The sequence below is a fragment of the Macaca mulatta genome, chromosome 16, assembly GCF_049350105.2.
Source record: "Macaca mulatta isolate MMU2019108-1 chromosome 16, T2T-MMU8v2.0, whole genome shotgun sequence".
NCBI classification, from domain to species: Eukaryota; Metazoa; Chordata; class Mammalia; order Primates; family Cercopithecidae; genus Macaca; species Macaca mulatta.
The window spans coordinates 6716017-6733547 of record NC_133421.1 but is presented as its reverse complement, the minus strand read 5'-3'; the positions used below and the strand labels follow the sequence as shown (position 1 = coordinate 6733547).

The 17531-nt window shown below is 50.2% G+C and overlaps 2 protein-coding genes across 17 annotated transcripts in view; one reads left to right on the top strand and one right to left on the bottom strand.

Annotated features, from left to right (window-relative positions):
* Positions 1 to 17531, bottom strand: part of LOC144335255 (uncharacterized) — a 99587-nt gene that overhangs the window by 9212 nt on the left and 72844 nt on the right. For 3 of the 8 annotated variants that reach the window (XR_013405984.1, XM_077970092.1, XM_077970096.1), the window contains one exon: positions 6166 to 6347. The exons of 3 other annotated variants lie outside the window; for them this stretch is intronic. Coding sequence is in view for 1 of the 5 variants with exons in the window: in XM_077970092.1 (XP_077826218.1) it covers positions 6166 to 6347 (182 nt within the window). In the remaining 4 variants the exon portion in view is untranslated. Of the gene's footprint in view, positions 1 to 1542; positions 2138 to 2265; positions 2772 to 6165; positions 6348 to 17531 lie in introns of those variants that run through there. 2 more of the 8 variants (XM_077970093.1, XM_077970095.1) reach the window with 2 other exon arrangements.
* Positions 1280 to 17531, top strand: part of SCIMP (SLP adaptor and CSK interacting membrane protein) — a 28711-nt gene continuing 12459 nt past the window's right edge. For 3 of the 9 annotated variants that reach the window (XR_013405980.1, XR_013405978.1, XR_013405981.1), the window contains exons 1-3: positions 1280 to 1837; positions 13415 to 13538; positions 16664 to 16727. Coding sequence is in view for 3 of the 9 variants with exons in the window: in XM_077970090.1 (XP_077826216.1) it covers positions 6872 to 6894; positions 13369 to 13538; positions 16664 to 16727 (257 nt within the window). In the remaining 6 variants the exon portion in view is untranslated. Of the gene's footprint in view, positions 1838 to 5880; positions 6895 to 13368; positions 13539 to 16663; positions 16728 to 17531 lie in introns of those variants that run through there. The other 6 variants (XR_013405982.1, XM_077970091.1, XR_013405979.1 and 3 more) reach the window with 5 other exon arrangements.

Sequence of the window (17531 nt, the reverse complement as noted above, 5' to 3'; positions counted from 1 at the left end):
GCCTCCCAGGTTCCAGCGATTCTTCTGCCTCAGCCTCCTGAGTAGCTGGGACTACAGGCGCCTGCCACCACGCCTGACTAATTTTTGTATTTTTAGTAGAGGCAGGATTTCACCGTATTAGCCAGGCTGGTCTCAAACTCCTGACCTTGTGATCCGCCTGCCTCGGCCTCCCAAAGTGCTGGGATTTCAGGCGTGAGCCACCATATCTGGCCTAGCAGAGAATTTTAAATTGGCTTTTAGGAAGGTGTTTTAGCAGCTAAACTTTGGATGAGCCTAATAAGAAAGAGTTCAGGCCTTGGCCAGGTGCAGGGGCTCATCCCTGTAATCCCAGCACTTTGGGAGGCAGAGGAGGTCGGATCACAAGGTCGAAAGATCGAGACCAGCTTGGCCAACATGGCGAAACTGTCTCTAATAAAAATACAAAAATTAGCCAGACGTGGTGGCAGGCGCCTGTAGTCCCAGCTACTTGGGAGGCTGAGGCAGGAGAATCACTTGAACCTGGGAGTTGGAGGTTGTAGTGAGCCGAGATCAAGCCATTGCACTCCAGCCTGGCAACAAGAGCAAAACTCCATCTCAAAAAAAAAAAAAAGAAAGAAATTAGTAAACACTGCAAATCAGGAATCTTCTGAGCCAGATGTTTTGTTTTTGTTTTGTTTGAGATGGAGTCTTGCTCTGTCGTCCAGGCTGGCGTGCAGTGGCGTCATCTCAGCTCACTGCAACCTCCGGCTCACGGGTCCAAGCAATTCTCCTGCCTCAGCCTCCTGAGTAGCTGGGACTACAGGCGCATGCCACAACACCTGGCTAATTTTTGTATTTTTAGTAGAGATGGGGTTTCACCATGTTGGCCAGGCTGGTCTGGAACTACTGACTTCAGGTGATCCGCCCTCCTCGGCCCCTCAAAGTGCTGGCGTGAGCCACTGTGCCCGGCCAGAGCCAGGTGTTTGTTAAACATTTATCAGACATATCAGGTTATCATCATTATTACTGAAATCGACAACAACTCATTTGCTCTGGGCAGACACAACGCACATCTGTTTGCCTATTTTTACTAATGTGACTGCTCATTTGAGTCAGAAGCAGCCAATTCAACAAAATGGTTAATTGGTTTCCCCACCCCATCCCCCATGTTCAGGGGCCGTGGGCCTCGCTGGGAGTTTCTGTCTCACAGTGTTAAATGAGGGAACCCAACTCCGTCAAAATGCTCCACTGGCCACATTTCTCAATGTCGCCACTCACACGCCCTCAGAAACAGGAAGCCTGTCCCTTGCCTCCTCCAAGCAGAGGATGTCTCAGCAGTTCCAGGGTGCACAGGAGCTTTCAAGAGTCACCCTCATTGTGAGCTGGTGAGTTTGTCACACATGAGCTGGTTTCTTACCTGGATCTGTCTCTGCGTGGGAGTTGGCATCCCGTCGCTCTTCTTGAGACTAAGGCTACCACTTCCAGGAATGCTCAGGGCAAACTCGTCTGTGGGGGCACCTCACCCACCCACACTGCCAAGTCTCCACCCTGGCCCCTGGCCCCCACCAGGACCCCCTCCCGCACCATGAGGGTCCTCTGGTGGGTCTTGCGGGAGCGACACAGGGCAGTGAGAAGATTCTGGCTTCCGGACAGCCGCGGGTCGTCAGCTTCCCTGGAAAAGGGATGCTTGCCTAGCGATGACGCCTGGGTCTCTCCCCCGTGGGCAGACTAGAAAGGGGAAGTGGTCAGGATGAGGCTCACTGTCTTGAGCGGTGGGTGAGGGCCTGTGAGTGAGGAATGCCTCTCGCCAGCTGTGCCTGAACCGCAGCACTCCAGCCACTGCTGTCTCCTTAGCCGCTCGGATACCTTCACAGTTCAGGTAAGCATCTCGGCTTTCCAAGGGACAGTTTCCTGCTCTCTTCCCAGTAGACATCTGTCAGCGCCGGCATCAGGGCATGTGTCCCTGGGAGCCACCCATGGGCACCGGGCCAGGGGATTGCAGCCTGGGGCCCTGGTACGACTGCTGGGTAGGGTTGGAGAAAAACTTGCATTGAAGAATCTGCTCTGCCGGTAACTGGCTGAGTGACCTGAGGCATCGCTTCACCTCTCTGGGCCTTTTCCTCGTGTGTATGTCGCGGCGATAAAGAAGTCAACCTCTCGGGTTGAAATGAGATAATGACTGGGAATGAGAGGTGTGAACTGTAACGAGTTATTCCCACTCTCTGGATGCCGATAGTGTGTTTTGGGACTGATATGTGAGAAGACTGTCATGGTGCCATGCTGGAGGTAGGGGTGGGAGCAAGGCACTGACTGTGTCCATTTATTTATTTTTATTTTATTTTATTTTATTTATTTAGCTATTTTTGAGACGGAGTTTTGCTCTTGTTGCCCAGGCTGGAGGGCAGTGACGCGATCTCAGCTCACTGCAACCACCACCTCCCGGGTTCAAGCGATTCTCCTGCCTCAGCCTCCCGAATAGCTGGGATTACAGACACGCGCCACCACACCTGGTTAATTTCTGTATTTTTAGTAGAGATGGGGTTTCACTGTGTTGGCCAGGCTGCTCTTGAACTCCTGACCTCGGGTGATCCGCCTGCTTCAGGCTCCCAAAGTGCTGAGATTACAGTGGTGCGAATTTAGGCTATGTCTTGGGGCTCTTGGATGAAAGACCTGGAACACCTCCAGTCTTGGTACCGCTGTCATTGCATCTCTGGCTTTAAGTAGCTCATTAGGCACCTTCCCTTCCAGAGGCCTCGAGATCAAAGTGTGTTGGGCTGATGTGAGTTCTCGGTGGAGCCATCTGCTTTTGCCCTCTAGAAAATTATTTCGAGAAGAGACCAGGGTTCGGCTTCGCCATATCCACTCCCACTGCCCTGTGTGTCCACTTGTCCCCGAGGTCTTGGCCGTGAAGCAATGCAGAGCACAGGCTTCACTCTGCTTCAGTGGTAAATAACGACTGAGAGGCAGGTGGGGTGCGGGGGCTCACTCCTGTAATCCTAGCACTTTGGGAGGCCAAGGTGGGCAGATCACAAGGTCAAGAGATCAAGACCAGCCTGGCCAACATGGTGAAATCCCGTCTCTACTAAAAATACAAAAATTAGCTGGACGTGGTGGCGGGTGCCTATAGTTGCAGCTACTCAGGAGGCTGAGGCAGGAGAATCGTTTGAGCCCGGGAGGTGGAAGTTGCAGTGAGCCAAGATTATGCCACTGCACTCCAGCCTGGTGACAGAGCAAGCAAGACTCCATCTCAAAAACAAAAACAAAAACAAAAACAACCAAACAAACAAAAAAACTACTGAGAGGCTTAAAGCAAGGAAAGGACAGGGTCACACTGGTATTTGGCAGCCAGTGGGGAGCCAGATGGGGACTAGGGACCAGCGAAAATGGAATGGTCCAGGTACAGAGATGAGGACTTAGACTACATTTGGAGGCTGACGGGCTGAAGTGGGGTGGGGATGGGGCCATGGGAGAAAGAGGAATGAGGTGAGGTTTCCGGTCTTTCCCAGAAGTGAAAGGATAGAGAAAGGGAGAAGAGAGGCTGGACTCCGTTTAATGACCCTGCCCTGCACTTCCCCATGCACACTTGGGTTTTAAGTTGCCAGTGACTATCCACATGACCATTTCTGGTGCTGACATCAGTGAGAAGGACAACTGGAGCCAGACTCAGTGGCTCATGCCTGTAATCCCAGCACTTTGGGTGGCCGAGGCAGGTGGATCACTTGAGGTCAGGAGTTTGAGACCAGCCTGGCCAACATGGCAAAACCCCATCTCTACTAAAAATACACAAAAATGAGCCAGGTATGGTGGTGCATGTGTGTCTGTAATCCCAGCTACTCAGGAGGCTAAGGCAGGAGAATGGCTTTAACTGGGAAGTAGGGGTTGCAGTGAGCCGAGATTGCACCAATGGAGTCTAGCCTGGGTGACAGAGCAAGACTCCATCTCAAAAAAAAAAAAAGAGAGAAGGACGAGTGAGAACAAGGCCTCATTGAGCATGAACAGCAACAGTCTGGGAATTAGAGGTGAACTGGGGCAAGAGCTGCTCAGGCCAACCAGCCTAAATGTTCTCTACAGCCTCTCAGACCCTTGAGATCTAGGCTGAGATTAGTTCGAACCCTTATTCTAGGCCTGTGGAAGTCCAAAGCCCTCCCCAAGACTTCTGTGGACTCCCGAGGAGTCCACCTGTTTTTCCATGGTCAGCAATGGGCCTGCAGCCTCTGTGGGTTTAACTGTTTATGTTGCACTGTTTCTATTCCACCCCTTTCTTAGTTCCCCACACCCCCAGAACAAATCTGCTCACAAAACCACTGGCAGATGCAGCAGACTTTACCAAAGACTAAGCGGGGGGCCACCAGAGGGGCTTGTAACGCACCAGTGCAAACAACTACGCATGGAACATAACAGGGCCCTGTTTTGAAAATGTCTTTGCCACCCCATCCCTGAGGACTTTCTATCAGTTTCTTCTCTTGTTACCAAATGAGGCCCATTCTGCTCATCGCACAGTAAGCCAATCACTGAGGTGACCAGTTTTTTTTTTTTTTTTTTTTTTTTGAGACGGAGTCTTACTCCGTCGCCCAGGCTGGAGTGCGGTTGTGCGATCTCAGCTCACTGCAACCTCCGCCTCCCGGGTTCACGCCATTCTCCTGCCTCAGCCTCCCAGGTAGCTGGGACTACAGGCGCCCGCCCCCACGCCCGGCTGATTTTTTGTATTTTTTAGTAGAGACGGGGTTTCACCGTGTTAGCCAGGATGGTCTCGATCTCTTGACCTCGTGATCTGCCTGCCTCAGCCTCCCAAAGTGCTGGGATTACAGGTGGGAGCCACCGTGCCGAGATGACCAGTTTTGCAGCAGAGAATGTGTTTATTCATGAGGCAGCCAAGTGAGGAGATGGGAAAATAGGTCTCAAACTGACTTCCTCAAAGATGGGGTTTAGAGACGTTGATGGGACAAAGAAGCAGGTGGCCTAAGGTGTAGGGAAGGTGATTGGAGGCAAGGAAAAGTAAGGCATCAGCGATCTGTGCAAGCCTAGTCAAGCTTCGTGGTTCTTCATAGGATGCAGGTTCACAAAATGGTGGCATTAGCATGACTGAGGATGGAGTTTTTGGTGCTCTGACATCAAACGTCACCTACTGGACACTCTCACAGACCAAGTTGAAGGACTGATGGTCATAAGTGGCTTGAACTGGATAAGAGCTGACCACACGTTCCTGAAAAACAACTTTTTTTTTTTTTTTTGGGGATGGAGTTTCACTCTCGTCACTCAGGCTGGAGTGCAATGGTGCAATCTTGGAGGCTCACTGCAACCTCCACCTCCTGGGTTCAAATGATTCTCCTCCCTCAGTCTTCCGAGTGGCTGGGATTACAGGCGCCCACCACCATGCCTGGCTAATTTTTGTATTTTTAGTAGAGATGGGGTTTCACCATGTTGGCCAGGCTGGTCTTGAACTCCTGACCTCAGGTGATCAGCCCACCTTGGCCTCCCAAAGTGCTGGGATTACAGGCATGGGCCACCGCATCCAGCCCCTGGAAAACAACTTAAATAACCATTACTATGATGGATAACAGAGATGTTATCCAGCAGGAAGCTGGTGGAATTCCAGTTAAATATTGCTTAGCTACATGACTTTTAGCTATATAGGTTTTTTTTGTTTGTTTGTTTTTAAAGACAGGGTCTCACTCTATAACCCAGGCTAGAGTACACTGATGGTGATCACAGCTCACTGCAGCCTCAACCTCCTAGAGTCAAGCCTTCCTCCCACCTCAGCCTCCTGAGTATCTGGGACTACAGGCACATGCCGCCACATCTGGTTTTTTGTTTGTTTGTTTTTAGTAGAGACAAGGTCTTGCCATGTTGCCTAGCCTGGTCTTGAACTCCTGGGCTCAAGTGATCCTCCAGCCTCGGCCTCCCAAAGGGCTGGGATTACAGGTGTGAGCCACTGATCCCAGCAGCTATATAGGTTTTAAGATCAACTAGAAGCAAGTGACTAAAATCAAGTAAAGTAGGTTAAGTTCCGCAGGCCTAATCTAGCCTGGGTTCACTCCCACCTTTGTACCATCCTGCTGGCTCCCCTTCTTCTCACCCTTCCATCCCTTCTTCTCATCACCTTCCCTCCCAGAACTCCAAATTCTCCCCCTCTATAACCCAGAGGAATTTAACATTCCCCACTTCCTACCAGCAAACTTCATTCCTAGCCCCGCCAGCTTTGCAGACCTGGAGATCCTCTGCAGGGAGAATAGGGAATTCTCCTCGTCGGGTAGCTGCCCTTCTTAGAAGACACTTGGCGATTGTAAATAGAACTTGGTTGGTTTGCCCTTAATAATGCCTCATGCTTGGTGATCTTCTGCACACAGAGCTCTTTTGCATGCATCATCTCTTGGAAGCTTTTCAGAAGCCTGCAAGGAGATGTTAAGGGTCTTATTCCAAGTGCAACAGCTAAGTGGGAACAGGAAACGTATTCCCCCTGGCCAGGTGCAGTGGCTCATGCCTGCAATCCTGGTACTTTGGGAGGCTGGGGCTGAGGATCACTTGGGGCCCGGAGTTTGAGACCAGCCTACGCAACATTTTTTGTGCATCTACAACATTTTGTTGTCTTTACAAAAAGGAAAGGAAGGTAAAGGAGAGGAGAGGAGGGGAGGGGAGGGGAGGGGAGGGGAGGGAGGGGAGGGGAGGGGAGGGGGAGGAGGGGAGGGGAGAGGAGAGGAGGGGAGAAGAGAAAGGAGAGGAGAAAGGAGAGGAGAAAAAGGAGAAGAGAGAGGAGAGGAGAAAGAGAGGAGAGGAGAGGAGAAAGGAGAGGAGAAAGGAGAGAGGAGAGGAGAGGAGAGGAGTGGAGAGGAGAGGAGAGAAAGGAGAGGAGAGGAGAAACGGAGGGGAGGGGAGGAGAACTTGTTTCCCTCGATGGCCAGTCTATGGCCCTTCAATGCTTCATTTATGTGAATATGTGTATAACTTTCACAGTGTAAACTATATTTCTTACTGAACATCTTATTTTAAAAATGCTAAATAGGCAGAACACCGTGGCTCATGCCTGTAATCCCAGCACTTTGGGAGGCCAAGGCGGGTGGATCACCTGAGGTCAGGAGTTCGAGTCCAGCCTGACCAATATGGTGAAACCCCATCTCTACTAAAAGTATAAAAATTAGCTGGGTGTGGTGGTGTGTGACTGTAGTCCCAGCTGCTTGGGAGGCTGAGACAGGAGAATTGCTTGAATCCGGGAGGTGAAGGTTGCAGTGAGCTGAGATCCGGCCACTGCACTCCAGCCTGGGCGACAGAGCAAGACTCCGTCTCAAAAAAAAAAAAAAAAAAAAAAAAAAAAAAAGCTAAATAAACCCACAGTCTCAGAACTTCCTGGTGAAGGAAAATGTGATTTCTGTCCCTGACGCCCTGGAAATGCCCCTTGGAGAAATGAAAGTGAAGCTGACGTGGTGGCTGCCTTCAGCTGCTCTCCCACTCACCCGCCCTCTTCCCTGTGGAATGTCTTGCCAAATCCTTTCCACTGAAACCACCCAGAACTGCAACAGGCTCACTCATGTTCCTTGAAAATGTCATGGACAACTAGAGGAATGGGGAGAAACAAAGGGGAAGCTGGAACTCCACCTCCCCAGCATTGTATGGCCACTGCTTCCCAGCCAGCCTCTTGACCCCAGTAGCCAAAGGCCAGCGTGTGTTCAGATGAGGCTTTGGAATTAGACTGCACAGCACAGGAATTTCAGGTACTGGACCCAAAGTGACTTCTGCCTGCATTCTCTGGGGGGAAGTCCATCTATGGCAGGGTAAAGAGACTGGGGCATCATCCATTCTTTCACATATTCACAGATATGTATGGAATGTCCTGCCCCGGGTGATGTTCTAGGCTCTAGAAACACAGTGGTAATTACAGGCAAAGCCTCGGCTCTTACGGCTCTTATGGTGCTTACCCATCAGTGTGGGAGACAGACAAGGAACAAATAAACAAAGAGGACAAATACACCAAGAGACAACTGTCACTGTCACAGGCTCAGTTGGAAGAAAAATGCATTTCACTTTTTTTTTTTTGAGACAGGGTCTTGCACTGTCGCTCAGGCTGGAGTACAGTGGCACAGTCATGGCCCAATGCAGCCTCACACTCCTGGGCTCAAGCAATCCTCTTACCTAAGCTTCTTGAGTAGCTGGTACTATAGGCATGTAGCACCTCGCCTGGCAAATTTTTAAATTTTTTTGTAGAGACAAGGTCTTGCTATGTTGCCCAGGCTGGTTGCTAACTCCTGGCCTTCAGTGATCCTCCTGCCTCAGCCTCCAAAAGTGTTGAGATTATAGGTGTCAGTCACTGTGCTCAATGCATTTTTTTTTTTTTGAGACAAGATTTGGCTCTGTCACCCAGGCTCCAGTGCAGTGGCATGATTGCAGCTCACTACAGCCGCGACTTCCTGGGCTCCAACAATCCTTCCACTTCAACCTCCCATGTAGCTGGGACCACAGACGCATGCCACTATGCCCAACTTATTTTTTATTTTTTAAATTTTTTTTGGAGAAGGAGTCTAGCTTTGTCACCCAGGCTGGAGTGTAGTGGCGCGATCTCGGCTCACCACAACCTCCGCCTCCCAGTGTCAAACAGTTCTCCTGCCTCAGCCTCCCAAGTAGCTGGGATTACAGGTACCCACCACCACGCCTGGCTAATTTTGGTATTTTAGTAGAGATGGGGTTTCACCATGTTGGCCAGGCTGGTCTTGAATTCCTGACCTCATGATCCGCGAGCCTCGGCCTCCCGAAGTGCTGGGATTACAGGCATGAGCTACCACACCCAACATATTTCACATATACATATTGCAGGGGTAGTGACATCCCTTCATGTAGCTGAGGAGCTCTCCTTGGGATGCAGCAGACAAGGAGGAAGGACGGCCTCACAAGAAAGGCTCCATCAACTGAAATTGTGAAGAAAGCGCCATGGGAATGGGGAGTGGGGGCTGGGCTGGAAGGTGGAGGAGTTGGTGTGTGCTGTTGGACTGCTCTGCTCAAGCCAGCTCCTCCCACCTCAGCCCCCAGGCTGTTGATTTTGCCTCCCAACTCAGAGGAAATCGAAACTTAAGTGTGAGCTCTCAACTTCCTGCCCCCAAGCCCCTTCTCTCCGGTTCTGGTTCTATTGGGTGTCACTCCCTTCTCTAATCCTTGTTCCCTTTTTTTTTTTTTTTTGAGACAGTCTCGCTCTGTCGCCCAGGCTACAGTGCAGTGGCGCGATCTCAGCTCACTGCAAGCTCCGCCTCCCGGGTTCACGCCATTCTCCTGCCTCAGCCTCCCAAGTAGCTGGGACTACAGGCGCCCGCCACCTCACCCGGCTAGTTTTTTGTACTTTTTAGTAGAGACGGGGTTTCACCGTGTTAGCCAGGATGGTCTCGATTTCCTGACCTTGTGATCCGCCTGTCTCAGCCTCCCAAAGTGCTGGGATTACAGGCTTGAGCCACGGCGCCTGGCCCTTGTTCCCTTTTGAAAGTTCATTCTGGGTGGGGCGGTGGCTCACGTCTGTAATCCCAGCACTTTGGGAGGCTGAGGAGGACGGATCACTTGAGGTCAGGAGTTCAAGACCACCCTGGCCAGCAGGGTGAAACCCCTGAGTAGCTGCGGAGGAGCTTAACCTCCTGAGTAGCTGGGACTACAGGCGCATGACGCCACGCCCGGCTACATGTGAGTGTGTGTTTGTGTGTCGTGTGTGTGTGCATAGAGACGGGGTCTTGCTGGGTCGCCCAAGCTATCTTGAACTCCTGGACTCAAGTGATCCACCTGCGTTGGCCTTCCAAAGTGCTAGGATTACAAGCGTGAGCCACTCACTCAGCCAGTACAAACACTTCTTTGCAATCCTTCAGTAGCCCTCAGCAGTCCTGTACTCACAATCTTATCAGCCCTCTGTGGCCACAACTCCAGGCCTGCTAGCACAGGTAGGATGCAGCTTCCATACCTTCCCAGGGCCTGAACTTGGTCATGCAGCCATCGTGATCTTCCCATTGTCCATACTCTCTGTCATCCTTCCCCAGGGCTTCCCCTGTCTGGAAGCACCTTGGCCATTAAACCAGCCTGGTGGCCTAGAGGACTTCCTACTGGAACTAGAATGTGATTCTCTTAGGCCCCTTCTCTCAGCTGCCCTCTCTCAAAAAGCAAGCTCTCCTTGGTTCTGCTGAAAATGTGTCGGCCGGGCGTGGTGGCTCACGCCTGTAATCCCAACACTTTGGGAGGCCGAAGCAGGTGGATCACCTGAGGTCAGGAGTTCGAGACCAGCCTGGCCAACATGGTGAAACTCCGTCTCTACTAAAAATACAAAACAAATTAGCCGGGCGTGGTGGCACACACCTGTAATCACAGCTACTCGGGAGGCTGAGGCAGAAGAATCGCTTGAACCAGGGAGGCGGAGGTTGCAGTGAGCCGAGATCGCGCCATCACACTCCAGCCTGGGGGACAGAGCGAGACCTCATCTCAAAAAAAAAAAAAAAAAAAAGAAAAGAAAAGAAAAAAAAAAGTGTCTCTCTGCAGTCCATTTCATTCGTAAGAACAAAACTGACAAAAACTATTTATCACTCTGAGTAGTTCTGAAAATGACCCAGGGTTTCCCTTTCTGACAATATCATTCCACTTCCTCTTTCCCGAGAAACTGATGAGAATGAAATTTCCTTGACCTTGAAACCTAAGCAATAGTTTTTCTTGGAGGCTACACTACATGGTGAATTTCTTCTTTTCAGTGTTATCAAAGTAAATGTACCTAGTGCAAGAATCCAGTAATGCAGAGAGTTTATAATGAAAAGCAACAGTCCCTGTCTTCCCGCCTCATCCTTTCACACAGCCCCCTCCTTCCACGCAGTCACAATCCAGATACAACAGCTTTGAATGCGCAGGTCCTGGTATTTATCTCTATCACTCTAAAGAGTATCGTTTCAGGAAAACTCTGCCGACGGTGTTTTTCCTCTGTTCTCACACACCACCACAATCAACACAGAAAAGGGCTTCTGTGACCAAATGTGTGCGGGTTTTTTCCCCCCACACACCAAGCAGTGAACACCAGCTGGGTGTTCTCCAATTCAATGCCAGCACTATAGACCCAGAGATAGCATCAGATCCCACAGCTCAGTCCCCAAGACTGCTGCCCCCAACTCCCCAGACATTGGTCGCAAGTCCGGGCCTCTGGAACTTGAGAGCAACCAGCTTCAAAGTTGGGGTTCTCGGCCGGGCGCGGTGGCTCAAGCCTGTAATCCCAGCACTTTGGGAGGCCGAGACGGGCGGATCACGAGGTCAGGAGATCGAAACCATCCTGGCTAACACGGTGAAACCCCGCCTCTACTAGAAAATACAAAAAACTAGCCGGGCAAGGTGGCGGGCGCCTGTAGTCCCAGCTACTCGGGAGGCTGAGCCAGGAGAATGGCGTGAACCCGGGAGGCGGAGCTTGCAGTGAGCTGAGATCCGGCCACTGCACTCCAGCCTGGGCGACAGAGCGAGACTCCGTCTCAAAAAAAAAAAAAAAAAAAAAAAAACAAAGTTGGGGTTCTCACAACTCTCACTTTGAGATCAGTGTTTTTTTTGAGATGGAGTCTCACTCTTGTTGCCCAGGCTGGAGTGCAATGGCGCAACCTCGGCTCACCACAACCTGTCTCCCGGGTTCAAGCAATTCTCTTGCCTCTGTCTCCTGAGTAGCTGGGATTACAGGCGTGCACCACCATGCCCAGCTAATTTTTTGTATTTTTAGTAGAAAAGGGGTTTCACCATGATGGCCAAGCTGGTTTCGAATTCCTGACCTCAAGTGATCTGCCCGCCTCAGCCTCCCCAAGTGCTGAGATTACAGGCGTGAGCCACTGCACCCAGCCTTTGTTTTTATTTTGAGATGGAGTCTTGCTGTGTTGTCCAGGCTGGAATGTAGTGGTGTGATCTTGGCTCACTGCAACCTCCGCTTCCTGGCTTTAAGCAATTCTCCTGCCTCAGCCTCCCGAGTAACTGGGACTACAGGTGCAAGTCACCACACTCGGCTAATTTTTTTATTTTTAGTAGAGACGGGGTTTTGCCATGTTGGCCAGGCTGGTCTTGAACTCCTGACCTGAAGTGATCTGCCTGCCTCAGCCTCTCAAAGTGCCGGGATTACAGGCATGAGCCACTGCACCCGGCCATGTTATGCAGTTTTATTGGAGGTTTGATGGTAACAAAAGGTGACACCACAGCATAACCTAGGTAGCAATTTAAAGCTGGACATGAGGCATTACTGTCCTAGAAATGCCTCGGTTATTTGCCACTGCGGGAGCTTCCTAACTAGGCTCTGACTTGCCACTCTCTTCTTGACTTCTCTCTCTGCTGCTAACCTTTTCCAAGATTTTTCCCCTCTCTGGTCTGTCAGCTTCCAGCCCCCAAATGCCTGTTAACTCTCTCATGCAGATCAACTCAATTTGCCCTATCTCTTCAGCTTCACCCTTCTGACCATATCTCACTCAAAGAGACCCATCCAGCTATTTTTCTAACCCTCATCTCAAACAAGAGCTCTTAAAATTTCTCTCCCCTGCTATGCATTAAATCTGACTTGTCCTTGTGATTAAAAACAACTGTTCGAGACCAGCCTGGACAACATGGTGAAACCCCGCCTCTACTAAAAATATAAAAACTAGCCAGGCGTGGTGGCGCACACCTTTAATCCCAGCTACTCAGGAGGCTGAGGCAGGAGAATTGCTTGGGAGGTGGAGGTTGCAGTGAGCTGAGATTGTGCCACCGCACTCCACCCTGGGCAACACAGCAAGACTGCTTCTCAAAAAACAAACAAACAAAAAAACAAAAAAAACCCTGCCGTCAATTATTGCTTTAAATGGCACCTTCCCCCTCCTGCTGCATGTCTGAAAGAGCAATGATGATGTCTACCATTTCTAGAGGGCCCAGTAGGTACATGCTTGATCTCCAGTCCTCACAAACTGCATTGAAGTAGGAGGTATCATCCCCATATTACAGACGAGGCTCACAGAAGGTCGAGTGACATGCCTGAGGTCCCCCAGGTGTTAATCAGTAGGGTATGGCTGTGAACCAGCACCTGATTCCTAAGCAGATGTCTGCATCTCTACACAACACAGTAGATTAGCTGGGCGCCGTGGCTCATGCCTGTAATCCCAGCACTTTGAGAGGCCAAGTCGGGTGGATCACCTGAGGTCAGGAGTTCGAGACCAGCCAGGCCAACATGGTGAAACTCTGTCTCTACTAAAAATACAAAAATTAGCTGGGCGTGGTGGCAGGTGCCTGTAGTCCCAGTTACCCTGGAGGCTGAGGCAGGAGAATCACTTGAACCCGGGAGGTGGAGGTTGTAATGATCTGAGAGCTGAGATCATGTCATTGCACTCCAGCCTGGGTGACAGAGTAAGACTCCGACTCAAAAAAAAAACAAAACAAAAACAAAAACACAGTAGATAACTGCCCCACCCCACCCCACCCCAGGATATCTTTCATTCATGCCTCATTCTTGTCTCTCCATTCTTCTCAGGATTCCACTGCAATGAGTTGGTGGAGGAACAATTTTTGGATCATCTTAGCTGTGACCATCATCGTTGTCTCTGTGGGCCTGGGCCTCATCCTGTATTGTGTCTGTAAGTGGCAGCTTCGACAAGGTAATGGCCATCTTACCTGCGCAGGTGGAGGGAGGAGCCAGGTGGTTATCAGTGCAGTAGCGCACTGATCCTTTAGGGCAAGCAGTCAATCCTGGGCTTGAATGAGCTGAATTTTCATTAAGCATCTTGCATTCTGAGTTTGAGTCCTAGCCCTGCCACTACATTATGTCTCTAGGCCTCAGTTTCCTCATCCGCGTAGTGAAAGGAGGGATGTCAACTAATCTCCAAGAGCCCTTCCAGCCCTAATCATCCGGTGAAAGCAGAATCTGTTTTAAGGCACAGTATGCTCAAGGGCTTTTTCTTTCCTGTGTGGCTACTGATCACAGCATCTTGAGAGAACACAAGTATATGGAATATTAAGAACTGTCGGCCAGGCCGGGCGCGGTGGCTCAAGCCTGTAATCCCAGCACTTTGGGAGGCCGAGACGGGTGGATCACGAGGTCAGGAGATCGAGACCATCCTGGCGAACACGGTGAAACCCCGTCTCTACTAAAAAATACAAAAAACTAGCCGGGTGAGATGGCGGGCGCCTGTAGTCCCAGTTACTTGGGAGGCTGAGGCAGGAGAATGGCATAAACCCGGGAGGCGGAGCTTGCAGTGAGCTGAGATCCAGCCACTGCACTCCAGCCCGGGCGACAGAGCGAGACTCCGCCTCAAAAAAAAAAAAAAAAAAAAAAAAAAAAAAAGAACTGTCGGCCAGGCGCAGCAGCTCACGCCTGTAATCTCAGCACTTTGGGAGGCTGAGGCAGGCAGATCATGAGGTCAGGAGATCGAGATCATCCTGGCTAACACGGTGAAACCCCGTCTCTACTAAAAAAATACAAAAACATTAGCCAGGCGCGGTGGCGGGCGCCTGTAGTCCCACCTACTGAGGAGGCTGAGGCAGGAGAATGGCGTGAACCTGGGTGGCGGAGCTTGCAGTGAGCCGAGATCGCGCCACTGCACTCCGGCCTGGGAAACAAGAGTGAGACTGTCTCAAAAAAAAAAAAAAAAAAAAAAAAAGAACTTTCTTGAGTAATAAAATATGGACTCAACCCACAGCCAACATGTTTGGCCACTATGATTGCCTTCTCTGAGACCATACTCCGAATCTTCTGGTATTACCTAGACCAGAAACCTCTTGGTACCCTCAGACATAAATAAGTGGTCTGGGGATTAACAGTAACTTTAGATTATCTGTAAGTAGGGTTTCCACTTTCCTGTTCATCGCCAGAAACATGAAAGCCTTGATTCAATGGTGTGTTATCTTGACATCTCATCCCTTTAAATAACAACCTGGCCGGGCACAGTGGCTCATGCCTGTAATCCCAGCACTTTGGGAGGCCAAGGTAGGCGGCTCACTTGAGGTCAGGAGTTCAAGACCAGCCTGCCAACGTTGCAAAACCCTGTTTCCACTGAAAATGCAAAAATTAGCCGGGCGTGATGGTGGGTGCCTGTAATCCCAGCTACTCAGGAGGCTGAGGTGGGAGAATCACTTGAACACGGGAGGCAGAGGTTGCAGTGAGCCGACATGGTGTTACTGCACTCCAGCCCGGGCGACAGAGCGAGAGTCCATCTCAAAATAATAACAACAACAACAACAACAACAACAACAATGACCTAAGCAGGGAGTACACCTAACAAGAACAACAATGACCTAAGCAGGGAGTACACCTAGGGATGGTAAGCACACGGAGAGGTACAGCCACCTTCCCTGGGGCACCCTGGACTGGCATCCCTCAATGATGAAGCCACTATCCACCCACTGTATCTGGTCACAGCCTCCAGATTCCTGCTCAGCCCAGCTCAGTGCTGGCAGGTCACAGACAGACAAGAAGTGAAATCTTTCTGTCATTCTTCTCAATCTCTCTTTAGAGATAAGAAAATTAAGGTTCAAAGGAAGATGAGAGCTTCACTGAGGTGCCATAAGAACTGGTGGCAGAGTTGGGACCAGAACTCAGGCCTGCTGGGCTTCCAGTTCAATGTTCTTTCTTCTCTATTGTAATTAATTTTTTAATTAAAAAAGTGTATTCTGGGACCCTACAGTCCTCTGTCCTTTGCCCTTTTTTTTTTTTTTTCAGATGGAGTCTCTGTCATCCAGGATGCAGTGCAGTGGTGTGATCTGGGCTCACTGCAACCTCCACCTCCCAGGTTCAGGTGATTCTCCTGCCTCATTCTCCTCAGCAGGTGGGATTACAGGCGTATGCCATCATGCCTGGATAATTTTTGAATTTTTAGTAGACACGGGGTTTCACCACGTTGGCCAGCTTGGTCCTGAACTCCCGACCTCAAGTGATCCTCCAGCCTTGGCATCCCAAAGTGCTGGGATTACAGATGTGAGCCACCGTGCCTGGCCTCCTTTTGCCTTCTAAAAAGTTTTCATTCCCACCAGGTGCAGTGGCTCACACCTGTAATCCCAGCACTTTGGGAGGCCGAGGCGGGTGGATCACTTGAGGTCGGGAGTTCGAGACCAGCCTGGCCAACATGGTGAAACCCCCTGCCCCGTCTCTGCTAAAATTACAAAAATTAGCCAGGTGTGGTGATGGGCGCCTGTAATCTCAGCTACTCTGGAGGCTGAGGCAGGAGAATGGCTTGAACCCGGGGAGCAGAGGTTGCAGTGAGCCCAGATTGCGCCACTACACTCCAGCCTGGGCAACAAGAGCAAGACTCTGTCTGTGGGAAAAAAAAAAGTTTCCATTCTCAAATATGGATGACCCTGAACTAAAAATTCTCAAATATGAATGACCCTGAACTAAAACTTTACCTCCTTTCTTTTTATCCTCAACCACTCCTATTAACAAGCAGGTTTTAATTTACGACAACTTATATGTCCAGCACATTACAGGATACAAACTGCTTTTCCGAGGCTTTATCTGATTTCCTCCCAACCACACTTTTGATTATTCATTCGACCAACATTTCTAAGTGCCACCTAAGTGCCAGGCATAGAGGAAATAAACACCACCCACACTGTGCCCGCCCTCACTGGGTTAGTGCAGAGGCTCTGTGGTCAGACAGTCTGGATTCAAAGTCCAGTTCTATCATTTATTAACTCGGTGTCCCTAAGTGTGTTTTTTCTGGGTTCAATTCGAAAATCACAACTTTTGCTAATTCTTCTTCAATGAACATGCTTTTCCTTCTCTTAGGCAAGAAATGGGAAATTGCCAAGCCCTTGAAAAACAAGCAAGCAGATGAAGAAAAAATGTATGAGTAAGTGGGGAGGAATCCTTCTGCTTTTTACTGTTGAGAACTGCCTGTTCACTTCCACTCTTGCCCCTCCACTCTGTACCAGTATGACTGAGACATCTGCATTTCCTGTAGAGCTGGTGAGATGTCACACCTGCCAAATCTCTCCACATAAGGGCAGAGACTCAGGACACTGTTAATGCTGGGCAAGTCCTCCCTCCTCTTGTCTCTGTTTTTTTTTTTTTTTTTTTTTGAGACAGAGTCTTGCTCTATTGCCCAGGCTGGAGTGCATTGGTGCCATCTCGGCTCACTGCAGCCTCCACCTCCTGGGTTCAAGCAATTCTCCTGCCTCAGCCTCCCAAGTAGCTGGGACTATAGGTGCCCGCCACCACGACTGTCTAATTTTTTGTATTTTTAGTAGAGATGGGGTTTTGCCATGTTGTCCAGGCTGGTCTTGAACTCCTAACCTCGTGATCCACCCATCTTGTCCTCCCAAAGTGCTGGGATTACAGGCGTGAGCCACCGCGCCTGGCTGGAGACACTCTTATTAGGGAGGCTATTCCAAGGGTTTAGATATTATTTCCCAGGAGCCAGTCAAGAGCCAGTCCTTTCTTTGGAATATATACACTATCTAAAACAAAACTTACTCTTGGGGCAAGGTGCAGTGGCTCATGCCTGTAATGTCAGCACTTTGGGAGGCCAAGGTGGGAGTATCACTTGAGGCCAGAAGTTCAAGACCAGCCTGGACAACATAGTGAGACACCGTATACAAAACGTTGTTAAACCTATGCTTTTCTAAAATGCCTTTGACTGTAGCTTCAGGGATCC